The following is an 18,203-nucleotide window of genomic DNA, read 5'->3' as shown; positions in this document are numbered from 1 at the left end:
TTATAATAATTTTATATTGCTCCAGTTTTCTCACAAGTCAAATCTTGAGGAATAATGCTCATAAAAAGGATAACAGTCTCATTTACAAAGGAGTGTTACCAAGAGCATATTTCTCAGTATAGGGAAACATTTTTAACATTTATATTGACCTCACACGTTTGTGCTTCTTGAATCTCGTCATACGAAAATTGTTTTTTGCAGCGTCTGTTATGACTCAGTCTTCACAGGGTCACTTATGTCTCTCTGAGGAATACAGGTATATAGCACTTCATGAGTCCACTTTGACCTCAGTGATGTGCGTTCTGACATGTTAGGTGACCCTAACAGCATGCTGGCTTTGGCTGTATGTGTCTGCTCTGAATAGCAGCGTGTGCCGATCCGGATCATAATTACTGCCTCAGTGCGCATGGTGAATCAGTGCGGAACGGGAGCTTAGGGTTGGGAATGACCCGAAGCCAACAGTAACACCAGCGCCAACCCTCGTCACCTGGTTCTGAACCTGACTTGCGCCTCTGCCTGTTTCTGTCAGTTACACTCAGAAACTGGCCCTGAGTTCACTCATAAAGCTTGCGTTTGGCTGCCGATCTCTCAGGTTGTTTCGAGGTGATTCCGGGATAGCGGTAAGCTGATATTTCAATCGTAATAAATCACTTAGCAGTAAATCCACTGAGGAAATATTAAAAGGTGAGCGCTGAGGGCATCCGTGGAGTTGACTCGTAATTTGCCTGGTCACATTTCTGCAAAGTGGAGCTCACAAAAATTGCCCAAATACAAAGGAGCGCAGCACGAAATCACTGCCTGGGCTGCTGTATCTTTCTGCCGGTCTCTGTTTGCTAATGTTCTGTTTGAAACAGGACTATTAGCACTCCTGTGGAGTGATGCGAGCCGTGTCTGCATGTCTCTTCACCCCAGGCCTCGCACCCCGCCCTCCTCATTGTGATGTCATGAGGGCGTTGCCGTGGTGTGTCGAGCACACGCCCAGATAAGCAAGCACCGACACAACCTTCTTCGACCCCTTCCGTTGTCTTCTTCCTTTACAACAACTTCCTAGCAACAGCCAGCCTATGCTGTCCTTTCGGTCGGAGAGGACACTGCCGAAAGGCCAGGGGACCGCCCTCTGTGGCGGAGCAGTGTTCCGTTAAACAAAACGATGCCCCCCTTTTCCTCGCCCCCCTTTTCCTCCCCCCCCCCACTCAAACACCCTGCTAGTCAGGCTCCCACGCGAGAGGGCCTCTGTAGAGATTTTGGGCTCCGAGTCTGCCAATCCGCCAATGTGTGGGACGCGTCTCCGGAGGTCACGTAGCTCCCTTTAATCCCAGACTGGGTCGGAGCCAGGGGTTGGAGGAATTTCGGCCAGTGCCAGTGGGCCCACTCAAATTCTGTCCCGCAGACTCTGCTGTGTGCCACCCAAAAATGGCAGCAAATGGGAGCACAGTCTGGCCATGGATTTTGTCCCTGTTAAAAGATGCAAAAAGGTTCTTCCTGAACTCCAAAATGGGTGGGGCTGTCACGCTTTGAGTGGCTCACCGACTTGCACTAATCATAGTGTTTTAGGAAGGAAAGAAGATTCTGTTGGTTCTCATAAATCGGGTACTGGCAGGGCTTGGTCGCTCCGCCCACAGTGGAGTTGTATGTTGTTCCAGTGGTGCTGTTCGTGTTATTATGTGGAACTGACTTTTGCTTAGCATTTTGCTAAGAATTCTGTGCTTTTTCTATGCATTCTGCGGATCGTTAAGCTTCTGCTTTCAAACGGTCATGAGTGTAGGTAGTACTGTGGAGAGGCCGAGCTGTGGCATGAAGCATACAGTGTTCTCATCTCCCCTTGACGCATACTGTCAGGAATCCCCCATTCTTGTGAATTGGAGAGCTGTGGAGACTGTACTGGTCTTGTTTTGCTTTTACCTCAAACTGAACTGTTCTCAAAAAACAAAGTCAAAACGAAAGACAGTTATCTGGTGGGTTATGGAAGGCAACGTTTCATTAAGATACAAAGTAAATGTCAGTTTCATTTACAAAATATGTTTTTGGACCATTCCAATATCTTAGGTTCACAGGATATTGTTATAAAGACTTATAAAATATAAACAACCTAAATAACAGATGCTACTTTTGAAAGCTTTAACTCTTATGCTATCCAATGTTTACGGTATAAACTGTCAGTTTTCTCCCAGCGTGAACGCTTGCAGACGTTTGTGGAATTTACCATCCGAATCACATGCTGTAAATCTCGCGTGTTGTGAGAAGCAGCACGGTACATGTGGAGAGAGAAGGCCTCTGGGGGAAGGAGAGCTTTCAGCGTGACACCCAGTCACGGACCGCAAAACCTGACTCACTGCCTGCTGCCTGCTGCAAGCTGGTGCAGTCAGCATGAACCTGAGAGGTGCATTATGGGCAAACTGAGAACTGATTTTCGTGTTGGCCTGTTTGCGCCCGCATTGAGAGAGAAGGAGAAAGAGAACTCTTTGGCCTTGTGAAAGCCCGAAGGAGAGGAAGGAGTATTGCTTTCCCTTTTGGTTGTGCCTCATGTGTCTCTCGCTAGCTGATCCTGGATCAGAATCCCCATCTAGGGTTAGGGTTGGGAGGCAGGCAAACAGATGTGAGATCAGTTAAGTGCCTTAAGAACGTTCGCTAGTGTTCCTTCCGATCCCGGAGGGTGAGGGGGTTGTGACCGCAGAACTTCCCTAGCGACTGTGTCCTGTAAATGTTGGTATTGCACAAACCCAAGAATTTCAACAGGTGTAGGCGTCAGGCTGATGAATTGGGGACACATGATGACACCTCATCGGGGCCATGCTGGTAGTTAGCGTGTCCTCGTCTCTCCATTACAACATTAAGAGCCATTTTCTTCCTCTTTAAGATGTCATTACAGAATTGTTTCAGAAGAATGACCAGTATTAGTTTGTGTAACTGTCTGACAGTGACCTATTGGCGACCGCCACATCGCTGTATTGCACCTTCCACTTTCACTTTTTTTATACAATTTGATTTGATTGTCCAGATGAAGACAATTTAACAAGAAGAGGTCATTTAACAAGTCTTTTTGTGTTTTCAGATTTAAGAATTGACTTACATGTCATGTTTTCATATTTTGAATGAAATTTATACATCCGAAAAATATGAAATGCAGTGATGCCTCAATATGAACACATTACCCAGCACCCTTTAAAATGAAACCTGGGATGAGGCCTTTAGCTGGAGGACAGAATATGGCAGGTATTGCTGAGAGTGGTGTAAAGACATTCCTGCCACTGCCACAGTGCAGCAGGCGTACCATATAATGCTCACTAAGACTACTGTGATGGCTATAAGTACTGAATATTTCATTGGTGTGTGATGTGTGGTGATGTGTAGTCTGTGTAGCTTTTTCATGGCGCAGGTAATTCCGTTAATAATTAGTAGTAATGAGTTAGTCGTTTGCATTCTGACTGGTCCTAAATCTAGTGCCACCATTCTGTATTCTGTGTAGTCCTCAGTCCAAAAGTGTAGTGTGCATCGGGGCTGACTGTATACAGATTGACATTGCTGTGTGACTGTGGGTGTCTGAGAGGGGCCTCTGAGCTCTCCAAAAAACGCGGCTTGGAGGTCGTTTTCTGGCAGTACAGGCGGTGGCGAGGATGGGCCCCTGGAATTTGGCAGACACGGGAGGAATGTGGGAGGGGGCGGTCAGGATTAAGCTGCTAATCTGCGGGCCCTTGACGCCTCTCCTTATGACCCCCCCCCCTGCAGGGATCGGGAAGGTGAAGCGGAAGACCAGCATGAGGGACGCGCCGCCCAACGCCGACGACGCCCCCGCCGACAACGGCGAGCGCCTCTACGACCTCAACCTGCCGGCGCTGGTCAAGTTCAGCTACACGGCCGAGCGGGAGGACGAGCTCTCGCTGGTGAAGGGCGCGCGCGTGGTCGTCATGGAGAAGTGCAGCGACGGCTGGTGGCGGGGCGTCTGCGACGGCCGCTCGGGCTGGTTCCCCTCCAACTACGTGACGGAGGACGCCGACGGGCCGGCCGGCGAGCCAGCAGGCTCGCTGACGGAGAAGCTGGCGGCGGCGGTGCACAGCGCCAACGGCGGCCGGGCGCTGCACACGGTGCAGGCGCTCTACCCGTTCAGCTCGGGCAACGACGAGGAGCTCAGCTTCGACAAGGGCGAGGTGATGGACGTGCTGGAGAAGCCCGAGAACGACCCCGAGTGGTGGAAGTGCCGCAAGGCGGACGGCCAGGTGGGGCTGGTGCCCAAGAACTACGTGACGGTGCTGCCGAGCGCCCACTGCGCCCTGGGCAACGCGGGTCCGCCCACGCCCGACTGCGACTACATCGAGCCCTCCGGCAGCGGGAGGTTCGCCGGGAGGCAGTGGTACTACGGCAAGGTGACCCGGCACCAGGCGGAGGTGGCCCTCAACCAGAGGGGCGACGAGGGCGACTTCCTCATCAGGGACAGCGAGTCCTCGGTAAGTCCAGTCCATTCCGTTCTGTTCTAGTTCAGTCCAGTCCAGTCCCGTGAAGTGGGGCAAATGACAAATGGGTGTCATTTTGACTAATTTTTTAGTGTTGTGTCGTCTGCTATTTGAGTCAAATAAAGATGTGTAGATGTGTAGTCTGCCAAAGAGAAAGAAGCTCCGTTTTGTGTAAGCTGAACATTTGGTCAACATTTGAAGTGTAACATTGGCTTTACTCATATTTGTCTGAGAGGGATAATTTGAATGCATAATGGAGATTATCTTTTGGGCATGGGTAAAGTCTCCCTGTCATGTCTGTAACAGGGTCAGTCATTCTGGCCTCTTGTTAACCAATCCCCTGCCCCACCCCCACTGCACACCTGGCCAAGGTCGGAAAGAATTCCTCAACATCATGCCCCTAGAGGCCGAGATGAACCCTGTGCAACTCAGCATATGCACACAAACTTGCAACACTGCAACACTTCAGCAGTCGAGTTTTGTATAGCATCAGGAAAAATTCTGTGAGCATCATTGCAACATGACAGCCATGTGGTCTGGTTAACTCTTTTGGACCAAATGAAGCTTCTTCTTTTGTTTCATGGCATTCAAAAGCAGCGTACCATTGAGTTCTTATGTCCTGCACAAACAAAAGTTTGCTGCATTTGAATGGTATGAAGTGATGGAAAAGACTTCCTGTGTTCCATGGATATGCGTTTTAATAAATATTACAAGTATACCAATCATTCACCAAAGTATACCCAATACTGATTATTTCCATAGTAATTTAAGTTGGCCAAATTGGTTTGAAGTCAAAGGTTAATACCTAGATTTTGTAGGATTTGTGTTCCTCATTGTTAATATACAGATCATGGGAATGACTGCTTTTCCATAGAGGGAAGAGAGCAGTGAAAGGTCATGTTTTTATCCATTTTCTTCAGTTTAAAAGGAAATGGTTTGCTCATCACAGAACATCCAGACTCTGAACAGCCCATCCGAAAAGAAACAGACAAAGCTTATATGAAGTTACCAGTCCAGTCCCTCTAGGCTTCTGGGCCGCTTTATCCTGTGGCTCTGGGCTCCTTTGTGTCATAGGCCATGTCTCTGACTGATTTTTTTTTTTTTTCTTCTTCCATGCTCTTTTCCCACAGCCCAATGACTTCTCCATCTCCCTGAAGGCACAAGGCAAGAACAAGCATTTCAAGGTCCAACTAAAGGATGGCTTGTACTGCATCGGACAGCGCAAATTCGGCTCCATGGAGGAGCTGGTGGACCATTACAAAAAGGCTCCCATTTTCACCAGCGAACAGGGGGACAAACTCTACCTGATCAAGGCGCTGTCCTGATCCACTGAGAACGGACCTTTTTGAAGGACTCTCGATCGCCCGTGACCAAATGGGAGGAAATTATAATAATCATTTCAATTGGAGGAGACGCAAGAGAAATATTACTGTGGACTCCTGTGTATCAGAAATGACTTGATGGATAATGTTCAAATGTATCGATTTCACGAGTCGTGTTTAGGCCATAGATAATGTATGTATATTGACCACAGCAACATTTATCGGCTATACTTTAGTTTTGTTAATATATATTCAATTTAAAGCTTGCCTTTTGTTTTCTACTTGACCAACGCAGGACTCCAGAGAAATGTAAACAATTGGATGTCGTGTGAAGTAACTGAGAGTGGGTTGCACATTCCACAGGGAACGGCCGTGGGCTAGTTTCCCTCTACGGTATGCTGACACATTTCATTGATGCAGCGCTGCATACAGGATGGTCAAAACTACAAATGCGCTTTATGACCAATCTGCACTGGTCATGGGGGTAGAAATTCCAATTATGGGATGGCATTTTGGGTCCTGCGTGAGGCCATGAGGTGAATGTTCTGAAAATGGGGTAGGTATTAGCAAGGTTTCGTTCTTACAGAGGGGGATACATTGTGCTGCAGCAAAAATTCCAGCCGCGTCGCATACAAATAAGCTTGTCGTGCACGAGCTCGCCGGCGTGAACATCTTGATCGCCATTTCCGTTGCGGCCGTGCTGCTCTCCACACCTGCTCGAGTCGATCTGGTGTTTTTCACCTGGCAGGTCCCGAAGTGGTGGACCTGCCTCATTTCGGAGGAACAAAGGTGGCGCTTGACGGGGTCGCAGGTCACGCGATTGTAGGAAGAGCTTTCCGTTGGTAAATTCTATGTCTCCCACTACCCACACGCATACATTACAGCGGCTTACTGCTGAAGCTGCGTGTGACTCGGAGATGTGCGTGCGCCAACACTTACATTTGTCTGTATGTGGGATGTTGACTGCAGGGTCTGAGCACTCTGGTATTTGTATGAGAAAATCTTGCATGAGAATCTCCCTGGAGGCCCCAGTGGTTTCCAGCCTTTCCTCTAAGGAGCGCAGTGGAGATAATGTCTTTAGTGACAAGGTGCCTAGGGTGGTTAGAAAATAAAACCCAGGGATGAAGTGCTCGGTTTGACTTGCAGAGCATTTATGTATAATTCAACCTTGCGTGGCCGTAGTATTCAGCCCAGAGAACTTAGCAGCTTCCTTGGGGTCCATTTTCAAACACTTAACCAACTTTCACCAGAAATGTGCATGTCAGCAAAATTCAGTGCTTACATTAGATGATAACTGTAAGGAAAACTGCTGATGTTTTGTCAGAACATCCCTGCTGCCCCTCCCTAGGTTGACGGCTCTGTCTGAATGTCACAAAAGACAAGAGCTGCACGAGGGCACCCTCTCCAGGGAGCCCAGAGCCCCTGCCAGCGTTCCACTGGAGCAAACGGGGGCGGACCACACATTTCGAGGCGTCTGCTGGCATTAGGCTGCGGGCAGACGGGACGGCAGGCGGTGCCGAGAGCAGTCCTCAATCGCTCCATGCCAGATGGAATCCTCTAACCACTGCCATGAAGTGACAGGCACACCATTTAGCGCACGATAACCTTATTGCGATCACCGAGAGCACCGGAATCTGATTCTGTCTCTGTGCATGTGTGTGCCTGTGCTCTGTACTGTGGAGTAATTTCCATTCGCGTCGGTCAGCCATCAGCTCGCATTTCGAACGACGGCTTAAGTTTGATTCGTCTTAAGTGCGGTTTGGTGGTGATTTTTTTTTTTAATATGTCGAGCGAACTCGATTCCTCGTTTGGCTGTGATGTTTTTTGAATGGTGCTGTGCTTGTGTGTCTTTGTGACGGGAGACCGCGGGAGTTTTAGTTTACGTCACGTGGGACCTAACGTCGAGCTCAGTGTTTGGGAGGGGGAGAAACGGTCCTATGTGTTTCTTTGTGCCACGTTTTCTTCAGTTCTGGGTTTCACGGTTTTTCTACCTCTAGCGAAAAACTGTTGACAACCGCTTGGAGAAAGTTCATATAACGTTAGTGCCATATGTAGCTGCTCTGAGATAATAAAAGAGGGTAAAAGTCACCATTTTTCAAATTGCTGAGGACAACAAACAGTGGAATTGCTTTTGAATTGTAGGTGGGGATGATACTGTGCGGAAAATGAAACGGGCAGTATTATATCGATATCTCACGTCCAGTGGTGTTGAATGTAAATGGCGGGCAAAATGTATCCGATGGTTCTTCCCCAGGGAGCTCATCAAAACGTCTTAATGGGTTTTTCAGCTGCAGGAGTTGGAATAGTGTAAGGAAGTGGAATGAACATTTTTTTGGGAGACTGAGTGGAAAAAGTTAAAAAGAAAAAAAAAAAAGAGGAGCAATCCGGTAAGTGACCGTGAGCGGGGCAACTACGCCTGGAATATCAATGAAGCGAATTGATAAAAATCCCAAGGGAGAAATAAAGATGGCAGGGTCTCACCGCTTGGGGAATGCGGCGGCTAGGTATTGCGTTTAAAGAGTGATTGTGTCATTCTGTCACCCACGTGCCTTAGCTCCTGTGCTGAAGCTCGCGGGCCGACGTCATCGCGCGTCTCAGTTCTTTTCTCTCTGATTTCCGCTTCGCGTTTTGCGTCATTTGGATTTATTAGAAAAGACTGCGTGTCCCTCTTACTGCATTCTGACACTTCATTCAGAGAAACCACCCTTGTTTTAAAGGCAGGTTGTTATATATTAACCTAGTGTTAGGCGAGAGAGAATAATACTTGGTATTTTACCGTAGATGTGTATGAGATCAAGTGACCTTAACTTATTGTAGTTCAATTTCATTAATCTACATATGCTTGGTTAATGATATAATGTGATTATAAATAGGTCTCACTCAGTTTTCTGTAGTGCCATTCTCAGTATGATTTTACAAAGACCCACAGCAGTGCCGAATTGCCCACATCAATAACCTATCATCTCTGCTCAGCCTAACCACACCCCTTGGCTTGCCCATAGCTTGTGAAACCAGGTCACACAAATGTTACTTTTTAAACCTTCTTATAAAACATTTCAGTTTGGTGGTCACTGACATTCTTACAATATTTTTTTAAGAAACGGAAAGCTGTGACCAATACTTGCTTAAATGTGTAATCCCTGTGTAAGTGGACAAGAGTGAAGATGGAGTGGAGCCCTATGTTGTGCCCAGCAGAGTGTATGTAGCCTGTGAAGTTAGGCTTTTCTGTGAGTTTGCTGCTCCACACAACACTGCCATTGCCCTGTTTCAAAATAAAACTAAAGGAATGAGCAAATTAAAAGGCACTCCCCAGGGCCAGACTTTTCAGTGTGAACTAGCCATCGAATTTCGTAGATCAGCTGGACCCGTCAGAAATTGTCACTTGAATGCAGAGCACTCAGTATAAGCCGTGAAAAGGTGTAGACCATACTGTGAAAAAAATTAATGTATTGTCCTCTTTTTGCTGTTGTCTCATGGAGGGGAAATCAACTTCACTTGTAATGTTTCTAGAAGAGTTTATTAGACTGTTAAAAGGAAGTAATAAAATGGTTAGCTACTCAGGCGGCCTTGTTTGTTTTTGTTGGCCATGGTGGGGAAGAGGGAATTATGGGTAATGTCAGGGTCCATTCTCATGAAACCACTGTACATGCTGTGGAGTGCTTCTGAAGCTAGACACCTAAACGATTAAGTCGCCTGACAGTCATTTACTATGTGTAATGTACTATTTTTGGTTTCAGGTGTGTTAGCTGGTCGTTTAAAAAAAAACAAAAAAACAAAAAAAAAAACAGCTTTCCTTTTATTGCTTGATCAATAAGGACCTAAGAGCAGTCAAGTCATTGTTTCCTCTGTGTTATGATCAACAGGTTTATATTTTCTACTTAAGTGTGAGACAGAACAGGCAATAACACTTGGTCAAAACTGAATAACAGCTCCTAACTCATATCAAGAAAAATAGGGATGGGCAGTCGCAGGCCTAAACCCTATTCCCACAGGACTAGTGTTTGTGACATCACAAAGGTGTTTCACCATACTACAGATCTTGACCCCTGTAACCAGCACCAATGTTAACTTTTTATCCATATAGCTGTTACTTTTGAAAAGGGGCAGAAGTTTCAATTGATGATTGATGATCAGATGATGTGCAGAATCAAAAGACACACTACGGCAACATTCATTCTTCTACTAAATGGATGTTGGGGGCAAAATTAGGGCATTGATTTGTCAAAAGGTGGCAGGGAGAAAAGACAGCTACCTTCACTCTGAGATGGATGGCACACAGGATTGTCACGATTTCCTGGCAAATGAAGAAAAACTCTGGGGCGTTAACGAAGTGCGCTGAGAAAACCGGCCAGTAGAATAGTCGAGAGGTGATTTTGGGAACCCTTCCTGGGTTGCACACTTGGTCAGACTTACCAAAGCAAGTAAAGAGTCCAATTACCTCTGAAAAGCTAGTCCTGTTCCAGTAGGGCCCTCGAGGGCCAGAGTTCTGCAGCTTTTAGTTCCTTTAAATTAGCACCGGATTTAAACCTGGTGATTTAATTTACTTCCTACCTAAATAATGACTTCAATTTAATAAAGTGCTGAAGCATAGCAAATGCCAGCAGTACGGCCCCCCATGGAATCACCCATATGTGACATGCATTACCCTCCCAAAAAGAATCTTTACAGACCCCTAGTGGCCACCTAAGGATGCACGTTGCAACATGATGAAATTTCTAACTGCAGCCGCTCATATCTCTTCTAAAGACACACTTCCTTATTGTGACATTTCATTTGTCATGAGAGAAATCTGTAAGTAGGGAATGACTGTTCCACAGAAAATGTTTTGATGACAGAGATACAGAAATACAATTGTAAATCAATGCCGCACTTTTATCTGACATTCCTGGCCGTCTGCAATGGCGAGGCCAGCTCTGAGATCAGCTTACTCTCCCCCGATACTGGCCCCAAACGTTTGGTGTCAAAGGTGGATACTGATCCAGGATGAGGGCTCGGGGGTTGGGGGGTGGAGGTGGGAGACTCCACCGCTCAGTCCAAACTAGACACGCACAGTCGTCATTTTAATCCAGTGCCATATGAATGGATTTTAGTGCTTTGAAAACGGAATAACACATGTTTAACTGGTCCCACAGATTTATGGGAAATCCTTCCACATTTGCAGCAAGCTTTGAGAAAAAGCCTGACTCGGTCCTACAAGGCGACTAGGCAGAGGCCTAAGTGATGCAGGAAAGAGCGGCAATGCGTCACTTCCAAAAAAAAAACACCCCTCCCTGGAGCTGAGGAGATCCTGTTTGTCACGAAAGATGACTCAGAGCAGAAGTGCGTTTCGTCAGTGGAGAAAAAAAGCCCTCAATAAGGGAGCAGTGTTAATGGCACCGAGACTTAACACCCCCAGATGACTAGCGTGGGGAGATGATGTCTATACATGTGTGTTCTCTGCCCTCTCTCTGAGGCCGCGTACCATCACCTAATTGACAAGCGACGCTGGACGTTAAAGCAAATTTTGCCATCCCTCCTGTGACATTACCTTGTCCCACACTTCCTGTCAAATAAACAGGTCGCGTAAAATCTGGTGTATTAGTCACAACATCCTTTTGTGTAAAAGGTGCCCTGCAAATATACACCCACTTATACATCTGATTTTATGGTACACTGTCATTCAATGCACTGACATACAGCCATACTACAGTGTTAGACACATTTTCAGATTTACTGTAATCACTGGTCACATGTAGTTTACACAAATCAATGATAAAGGATGAAAACACACTTGATGAATCTAAAATGATATTTTTACATTTGCATTAAACATGTAGGTGCAAATGAGCCTTCATGTTGCAGGCAGATGTTTACAAAATGGCAGGTCAAAGGAACTATTTAACATGCATAGTGCAAAATTTATCAAACAATTCTTAAGACAATGTGACAATGTTGTGGAAATTGCCAACACGCAAGGCCCCACACACTTAGGTGCTAGCAGACCCTTTGAACCTTGAAAGATTTGTGGTGCAAATGACAGATGCCAAACTTAACTAAACTGAGGTGAGTGGTGACAGAGCACAGCTAAATTACCTCTGCTCAACTCTGCCCTCTGGTGTCCAATTTGAGAAGCGCGAATAAATGTAAACAACTTTCCACCATCTGATAAGATAGTGGTTAAGCTTATTAGTGGGCTTGAAAATATGGCATGTGTCACGGTCAACACTAAAGGCACCATGGTCTAGAATTGAAAACATTCAATCTTTGGAATCTGATTTTACAATTATAGCACATAAATATCTTGAAGATGTAACATTAACAGTAACCTTAACAAAGCAGGAAAAATATCTCCAAAAATACTGATTGAATTAGTAGTGGTTATTAGTTAAATGAATGATCACAAAATATTTTCACTGACACAAAAATACAGCCTCTAGCTGGCAACCCTGGGCAGCAGTCCAAGTAAAATGGAGTCACTTTAGTCTATTTTAAGTGCTGCATTCAAATGAACAACGATCTTTTATTTCCTCCTGCGACAGCTGGTCTTCATTAACCAAGTTTCGTCCAAATATATTCAACTGTATAAACTTCTCTACAGACACAGCTTCTCAGAGATTTTGCCTCTGACTTCATGAATACGACTCCTCATTCTGAAAAGCTGAAATGCACAATGCCCATTTTTTTAAGAGTGAAACGCCGAGAGAATCGATTCACTTCTCTCCTGATCCTGTGCCGTCAGACAGAATTAAAAAGACCTGGCGCCAACCAAATGCGAGCAGCGGGGAGTTTCACTTGTTCGGACATCTTGGTCCCTCTAAAGACCCTCACAAAGGCACAAAGAAAAAACATAGTATTGCTGTACTTCATGATTACCATGCCAACCGACACCCGCTGCTATGTATAGCGGCCGTGGAGTTGCTACAGTTGTTGGAAAATCTATGGTCTATTGATTAAGACAAAGTAAACAGTTAAACAATGACAGTATAACAGTATAACAAGTTCCAATAAAATAGGTGATCCTGAATATTTTGTCTGCAGGTAGAAATTCGAAAGACAGCTGGCAGGAGTATAATTTGCCTATATAGGATATAAAAAACTGCATTGTATTGCTTTACACTGACTCTAGTGCACAAAAGTGACCCTGATCATGGTTCCGAGCAGTAGAAATATACAGATCTTATTTTAAAACATACAGCCAATACGTCCTATTCTTCAGAAGTACAGCCAATCAGAGACAGCGGCTGGTAGGTGGGTCATGACCTGCATGCGGATCCACCAGTGCGTCTCCATGGGGTTGTAGCGGGTGAAGGGGTGGCGCGACCGGACAGCATCTGCGATGGCGCTGATGACGGGCGCTGTGTCCCTCTCCCCCCCGCCGCAGTAGGCCCGCACCGAGGCCACGTGCCGCTCGAAGTGGGCTTTCCCGTAGTCCTCCTGGACCCCCGCCGGCGCCTCGGCCCACAGCCTGTCCGCCGCGGCCGCCACGGTGTCACGGGTCAGGATCCCTGTGGCGGCGGAGAAGTTCCCGGGCTCCACCACGATTACTGTGACCCGCCACGGCTTCATCTCATGGCGCAGGCAGTCGGAGAAGCCCTCCACGGCATGCTGGGAAATGCAGTCCGCCGAGCGCTGCCCATGGCCCATTCTCCCGAACATGCCGGCCATGTTCACCACCCGACCTGCAGGGGGCAGAGGAGAGCCCTGGCACCGCCTGACCCATATCCAAAACTGTCACCAATGGCTGCCATTCGGTTCACTCTTAAATCCCACCTCCTCACCCTAATAGCAAGCAACAGCTCCGATTTTGAACTGCTGGCAAACATGAATCCCACAGAAAAGACTCAAATTGTTGATTGTAACACCAGATAAAATCCTCCTCTTACAAACAACTGCTTATATGGAAATTCTAGAGGGGATACCTCTAACATACCCAGTCAAAGTGTTGCATTTATGAATGTCAGCCATTTTTGTACCAAAAGAGTGTCACCTATGAATTCAAACCCTGCTCCCTAACACTTGCTACTTGTAATACTTGCTGTTTTATTTTGCTTGTAGTATTGTGATGTGTTTTGGATTCTGTGATCTAGTGACTGATACAGTATATGGTAGTATACTTGTCATCCCTTGTCTAGTCAGGTTAGAGCTTGAATAGCGCTATGCTCACACTCACTGGTCTGGGAGTGTTGTTAGCCTGGTTTGACACTTGCTCATTCGACTTGAATGGATACACTTATGTTCTATTGTGCTGGAAGTAACTCTGTGTCTGTTACATGAATGTAATGTAATAAGCCATTTTTGTACTGAAAGACTCACAACACAAGCTGTGGCAAACAGGTCAAACAAATGAGGGCTCATAAGAAAGCCAGATTCCGAATTCCTTCTAGGGCTTTAGTAAAGAACAATGGATTAAATCGTTGCTCTAGATTCCACTGAACCTTTAATGGCTGCAGTCAAAATCTCAGCTCAATATCAAGCTGAAAAGACATCATGCAGACCCTGATAATCTTGAGCCTTGTGAATATGGGTCAGGGGGGTGCAGTCCCCCCCCCCCCCCCCCCCACGAAGACTCACCTTCAGCCCTGCGGATGAGGGGTAGCAGGGCTTTGGTCACACTGATGGTGCCCCACAGGTTGACTTCTGACACCCGCTTATATGTTTCCATGGAGGTGAACTCCACCCCTCCAAACGCAGAGATGCCAGCATTGTTCACCAAGGCCCACAGACCTGTCCCCGACAGAACCACAGAGCGACATGAAGACACCCTTACACACATCACACAGGCCCTTTGCCATAAAGCTGAAATGCAATAACTGGTAGTAAGACTGTAGCCTGCTTTGGTAGGTGAAAAGGGCAAGTACATGGATCTGGAGCAATGACTCATTACAATGGAGAGGATTCCCACTCCCTTAATTATTTTGGGACGGGGTAGATGACATATCGCGATGGCCACAGTGCCATTAAGACTCAGGATCAGTTACAAACTGTTGCCATGAACTGCAGTGCCCAGCGAGGTGAGGCGAAACTGTCCCTTGTGGAACCACGCTGGACAGGATGCGGAGAGGCTGGTGTGCGGTCACCTCTCTCAGGGTCCTCAAGGTTCTCCTTGACGAACTCGACAGCCTGCGTCACCTGCTCCTCACTGCACACGTCCAGCTGCACCACCTTCATCCTGTCGGAGTGGAGACCCTCCAATGCGGTGGCGCCATCACCGCCACTCTCCTACAGACAGCATCGCAGGCAGGTACCATCCAGCCAGTAACACACACACACACATACACACACCAGGCAGTGATCAGACCGTACATTTCATTGCTTGTATTTTTCAACTACGAGACTTCTGCTTGATAACTGGGATCTGTATTCAAAGGCTTGTTAATTTAAAAAAAAGGAAGACAAAGTCCAGGGCGTTATTCTCTCTCAATAATATTCATGGATGGCAGCCTACGTACCCTGCAGGAAAAAAGATGATTAGACTTACTATTATTAAAAGACTATTCATTTTCCTGCCAGATAGTGTGCGTGAATCACTTTCAAATTATTCATTATTTACACCGAGAGAAGCATTTCCCATAGTGCCTTAGGAAGAGCAAGGCTGGGTCATATGATATTTCAGTCATAGACTATAGAATATAACAGCAAATTCAAATATTTCAAATGCACAGCCACATTCACGGACACTTTGCTGTCACACACACACACACACACACAATGCACAACCCAATGAGAAACACACACATCACAGACATCATGGGGCTAGACTGCAACAAAACACACACCACATCAGAAGGACCTCCTTATTTTCTAATCATGCCTCTCGCAAGTACACATGCGACTGGTGGCCCCGCAACACACACGTGTGTCGCACAACAGACACGTTTTGGTCTCTCAGAAACATACAAACCTCCCTCGCTTTCATTCACTGACTCATCTCACGCTGTCGGCATCACTCAGGTATCCCCTTCACAACACGCCACACTATCATTACTTAATGGCACGGCCAGAATCCATCAGAGACAAACTGATCTGATGCCCTCGTTAACGATTAACTTTACATTGTTACTTTTCTTGTCTTATCTATTAAACACTAAAGGGGCCTTTAATGTCTGACCATAACACTGCACTTCTTGGGGGAATCGTTCTTTCTGATTGAATCTTCCCCTGCAGCCAATGGTCTACATGGTTTGCATAGGATGGATGGATAGGCAATGTCGAAGAACGTTGAAATTTTCATAGGATATTTTAAGTACTGGAAACTGTTCTGGATGTAGGTTTCAACCCCAGAATTCAGAAACAAACAACAAGCATTCTTTGACGGTTACAGTTGAAGCGGAGCAATGCATGTATTACCTTCAGAAGGCACCCGGCAAAGACGGTAAAACCCAGTTTATGGAGGTATTTCGCCAGCGCAAATCCAAATCCACTGTCGCAGCCAGTAATAAACACGGCCTTCCCTTGAGTCTATAACGGAAAAGAGATAAGGGAACACAGTTACGCAACACAGTATAAACCTTCCGTTCTTTTGTCTGAACAGGACGCCCAGTGGGTGCATTAGTAGTACGAAAAACTTAGGCAGAGTTAGCTCTGGCACAGTCTCTCATTCCGAGTAGGTGTATGGGTTTGTTTCCATTTGCTGTGGTGCTCGGTTTTTCTCCTCTGAAGTTGTTTTGTTTCCTGTCTAAATTTACACGTCATCTAGCTATAGTGGCACCCAGAACAACTAGATCGGCAACTAACACTATTAATAATAATTTAGGTCTGAACGTTTTAAAATATAACTTACTAGAACAAAATCTGAGAGCATCTCATATCGACCTCGTGCTGTGATTTTTCCCAAAACGTTAGTTACATATGTCTTTACCTACAGCACTTGCTGGTCAAGCGAGAAGCCTCAGGACATGATCTGTAGCTATGTCATGATCTCGTGATCACTTAAGGAATTTCGATGGAGTTATGATCCTCAATGTATTATGCAGGACAAAGAGATGTGTTTTGTTTAAAACTTGCTTGTGACCCATGTTTCACAAATATTAGAACCAATTCTGTGTTACTTGTTACTAGGCTATGTCATAAATTGTTGGACAGTGATTATGATTTATGACATTTTAGAATATTAATTCTAAAATGTCATAAATCATTGGCTTTATAACGCTGTAGATGACCACTTCTATAAATTGTTCCCCCAGTGTAAACTCAATGTGTTCTTGCTGATTGGGACACAAACGGCCTGTTTCAGACACCCTAACGTTAGGCCTGGATGTGGCCTTTGGATATCATGATGCATTCATTGGATTACAGACATTACAATCACACGGGCGCTGGAGAATATAATCAGTAACTGCTCTACTTGCAAAATCCATCTGTCACCACAGTGCTGCTTTGAGTAGACCGCTAACACGCATATTTGTTGGACATAGGTAAGGAATTAGAAATAAAACTACAAGAGGGCAACCATGGGCATTGCTCACTACTAAATTCCGATTAAAATAAAGACCACAAATTAGCTGCCTGGGCCGTTAACAATACTATCATAGTTGCGCAATACCCGCGGTTAGCTAGCTATAGCTGGCAATCTGCCGTTTCCTCTGCATAAAATTCTCCACCGATTACAGCAGTAAATATACCGTTGGTGGGTGGATCTAGCTGGAAACACCACTGCTCCAATGCATCTTACCTTCACAGATCCTCTGGGAACCGGCGGCAGAGCCACGTATAAAACGAAAAATAAATACAGTATCACGATGCATTCGGTTACGCTAGCTTCAGGAAACCCGCTTAATCTGGCGACAGTATTCAATAAAGCAGGGAGTCCGAAACCTAAAGTGAGCGTTAACGACACTGAAAACAGCAGAAGTAGTACAGCTCTTCTGAATGGCATCGCAGACATCTTGGTGGCTGCCGTGTCGCTACTTTTATTCGACTAATGTGACCTAGCAAGCTACTCGGTTTTACTTATCCGATCTTTGACGATGGGGTGGATTTCGATGCACCGGGTAGTCTGTGCTCCAAAGAACTGACCCAGGACCAGACAAACACGATACTGTCGCCATTGACAGAACCGAAAGAACTGATTCAGGGTCAGCAACTTGGGGCTTTATCTATCTACGCGTATCTCAGCAGGCTGCTACATTTCCAGGCTCACCTTTCACGTCTTATTTTTACGCAGATCTTTGAGAAGTGCGGTAAGATTTTAGGAGCTTTTTACGAGTAGAACTGCGTTCGTTGAGACAATTAATCGTGAAAGGGAATGTTTTTTTCTTGTTAGCTAACATTGGCTAACTAGCTGAACAAGTGTCACTCGTTCGAAGCTCACCAGCGACTTAACGGTCGCTTAAGAGCTGAATGTAATTGCTGTAATTGCATGCAGAGTGGCAAGTAAGCAGATGTGCCTATTTTGCACCATCGCTCCAAATTGTGAACTATCAACATTTAGCTGTCGGCTTGCTAGGTAGCTAGC

At 45.9% G+C, this 18,203-nt stretch overlaps 2 protein-coding genes across 7 annotated transcripts in view; one reads left to right on the top strand and one right to left on the bottom strand.

The window, feature by feature from the left end:
* The window catches only part of nck1a (NCK adaptor protein 1a), a 48,592-nt gene extending 39,350 nt beyond the window's left edge, over window positions 1–9,242 (top strand). For all 6 annotated transcript variants that reach the window (XM_036554667.1, XM_036554670.1, XM_036554665.1 and 3 more), the window contains 2 exons: window positions 3,727–4,442; window positions 5,579–9,242. In XM_036554667.1, coding sequence (XP_036410560.1) covers window positions 3,727–4,442; window positions 5,579–5,773 — 911 coding nt within the window. In that variant the 3' untranslated portion in view covers window positions 5,774–9,242. The remainder of the gene's footprint in view (window positions 1–3,726; window positions 4,443–5,578) is intronic.
* A 2,259-nt stretch (window positions 9,243–11,501) lies between these two features.
* Window positions 11,502–17,876, bottom strand: LOC118795640 (D-beta-hydroxybutyrate dehydrogenase, mitochondrial-like). Its single transcript, XM_036554269.1, has 5 exons — window positions 17,421–17,876; window positions 16,097–16,207; window positions 14,827–14,968; window positions 14,321–14,473; window positions 11,502–13,428 (listed from the first exon to the last, which is right to left on the bottom strand). Exons 1-5 carry the CDS (start codon window positions 17,631–17,633, stop codon window positions 12,962–12,964), a joined length of 1,086 nt encoding a protein of 361 aa, XP_036410162.1. The 5' UTR covers window positions 17,634–17,876; the 3' UTR covers window positions 11,502–12,961.
* Between the last annotated feature and the right edge of the window lie 327 nt (window positions 17,877–18,203).

This window comes from Megalops cyprinoides, chromosome 20, assembly GCF_013368585.1.
Source record: "Megalops cyprinoides isolate fMegCyp1 chromosome 20, fMegCyp1.pri, whole genome shotgun sequence".
Taxonomy (NCBI): Eukaryota; Metazoa; Chordata; class Actinopteri; order Elopiformes; family Megalopidae; genus Megalops; species Megalops cyprinoides.
This window is presented reverse-complemented; position numbering and strand designations above follow the sequence as displayed.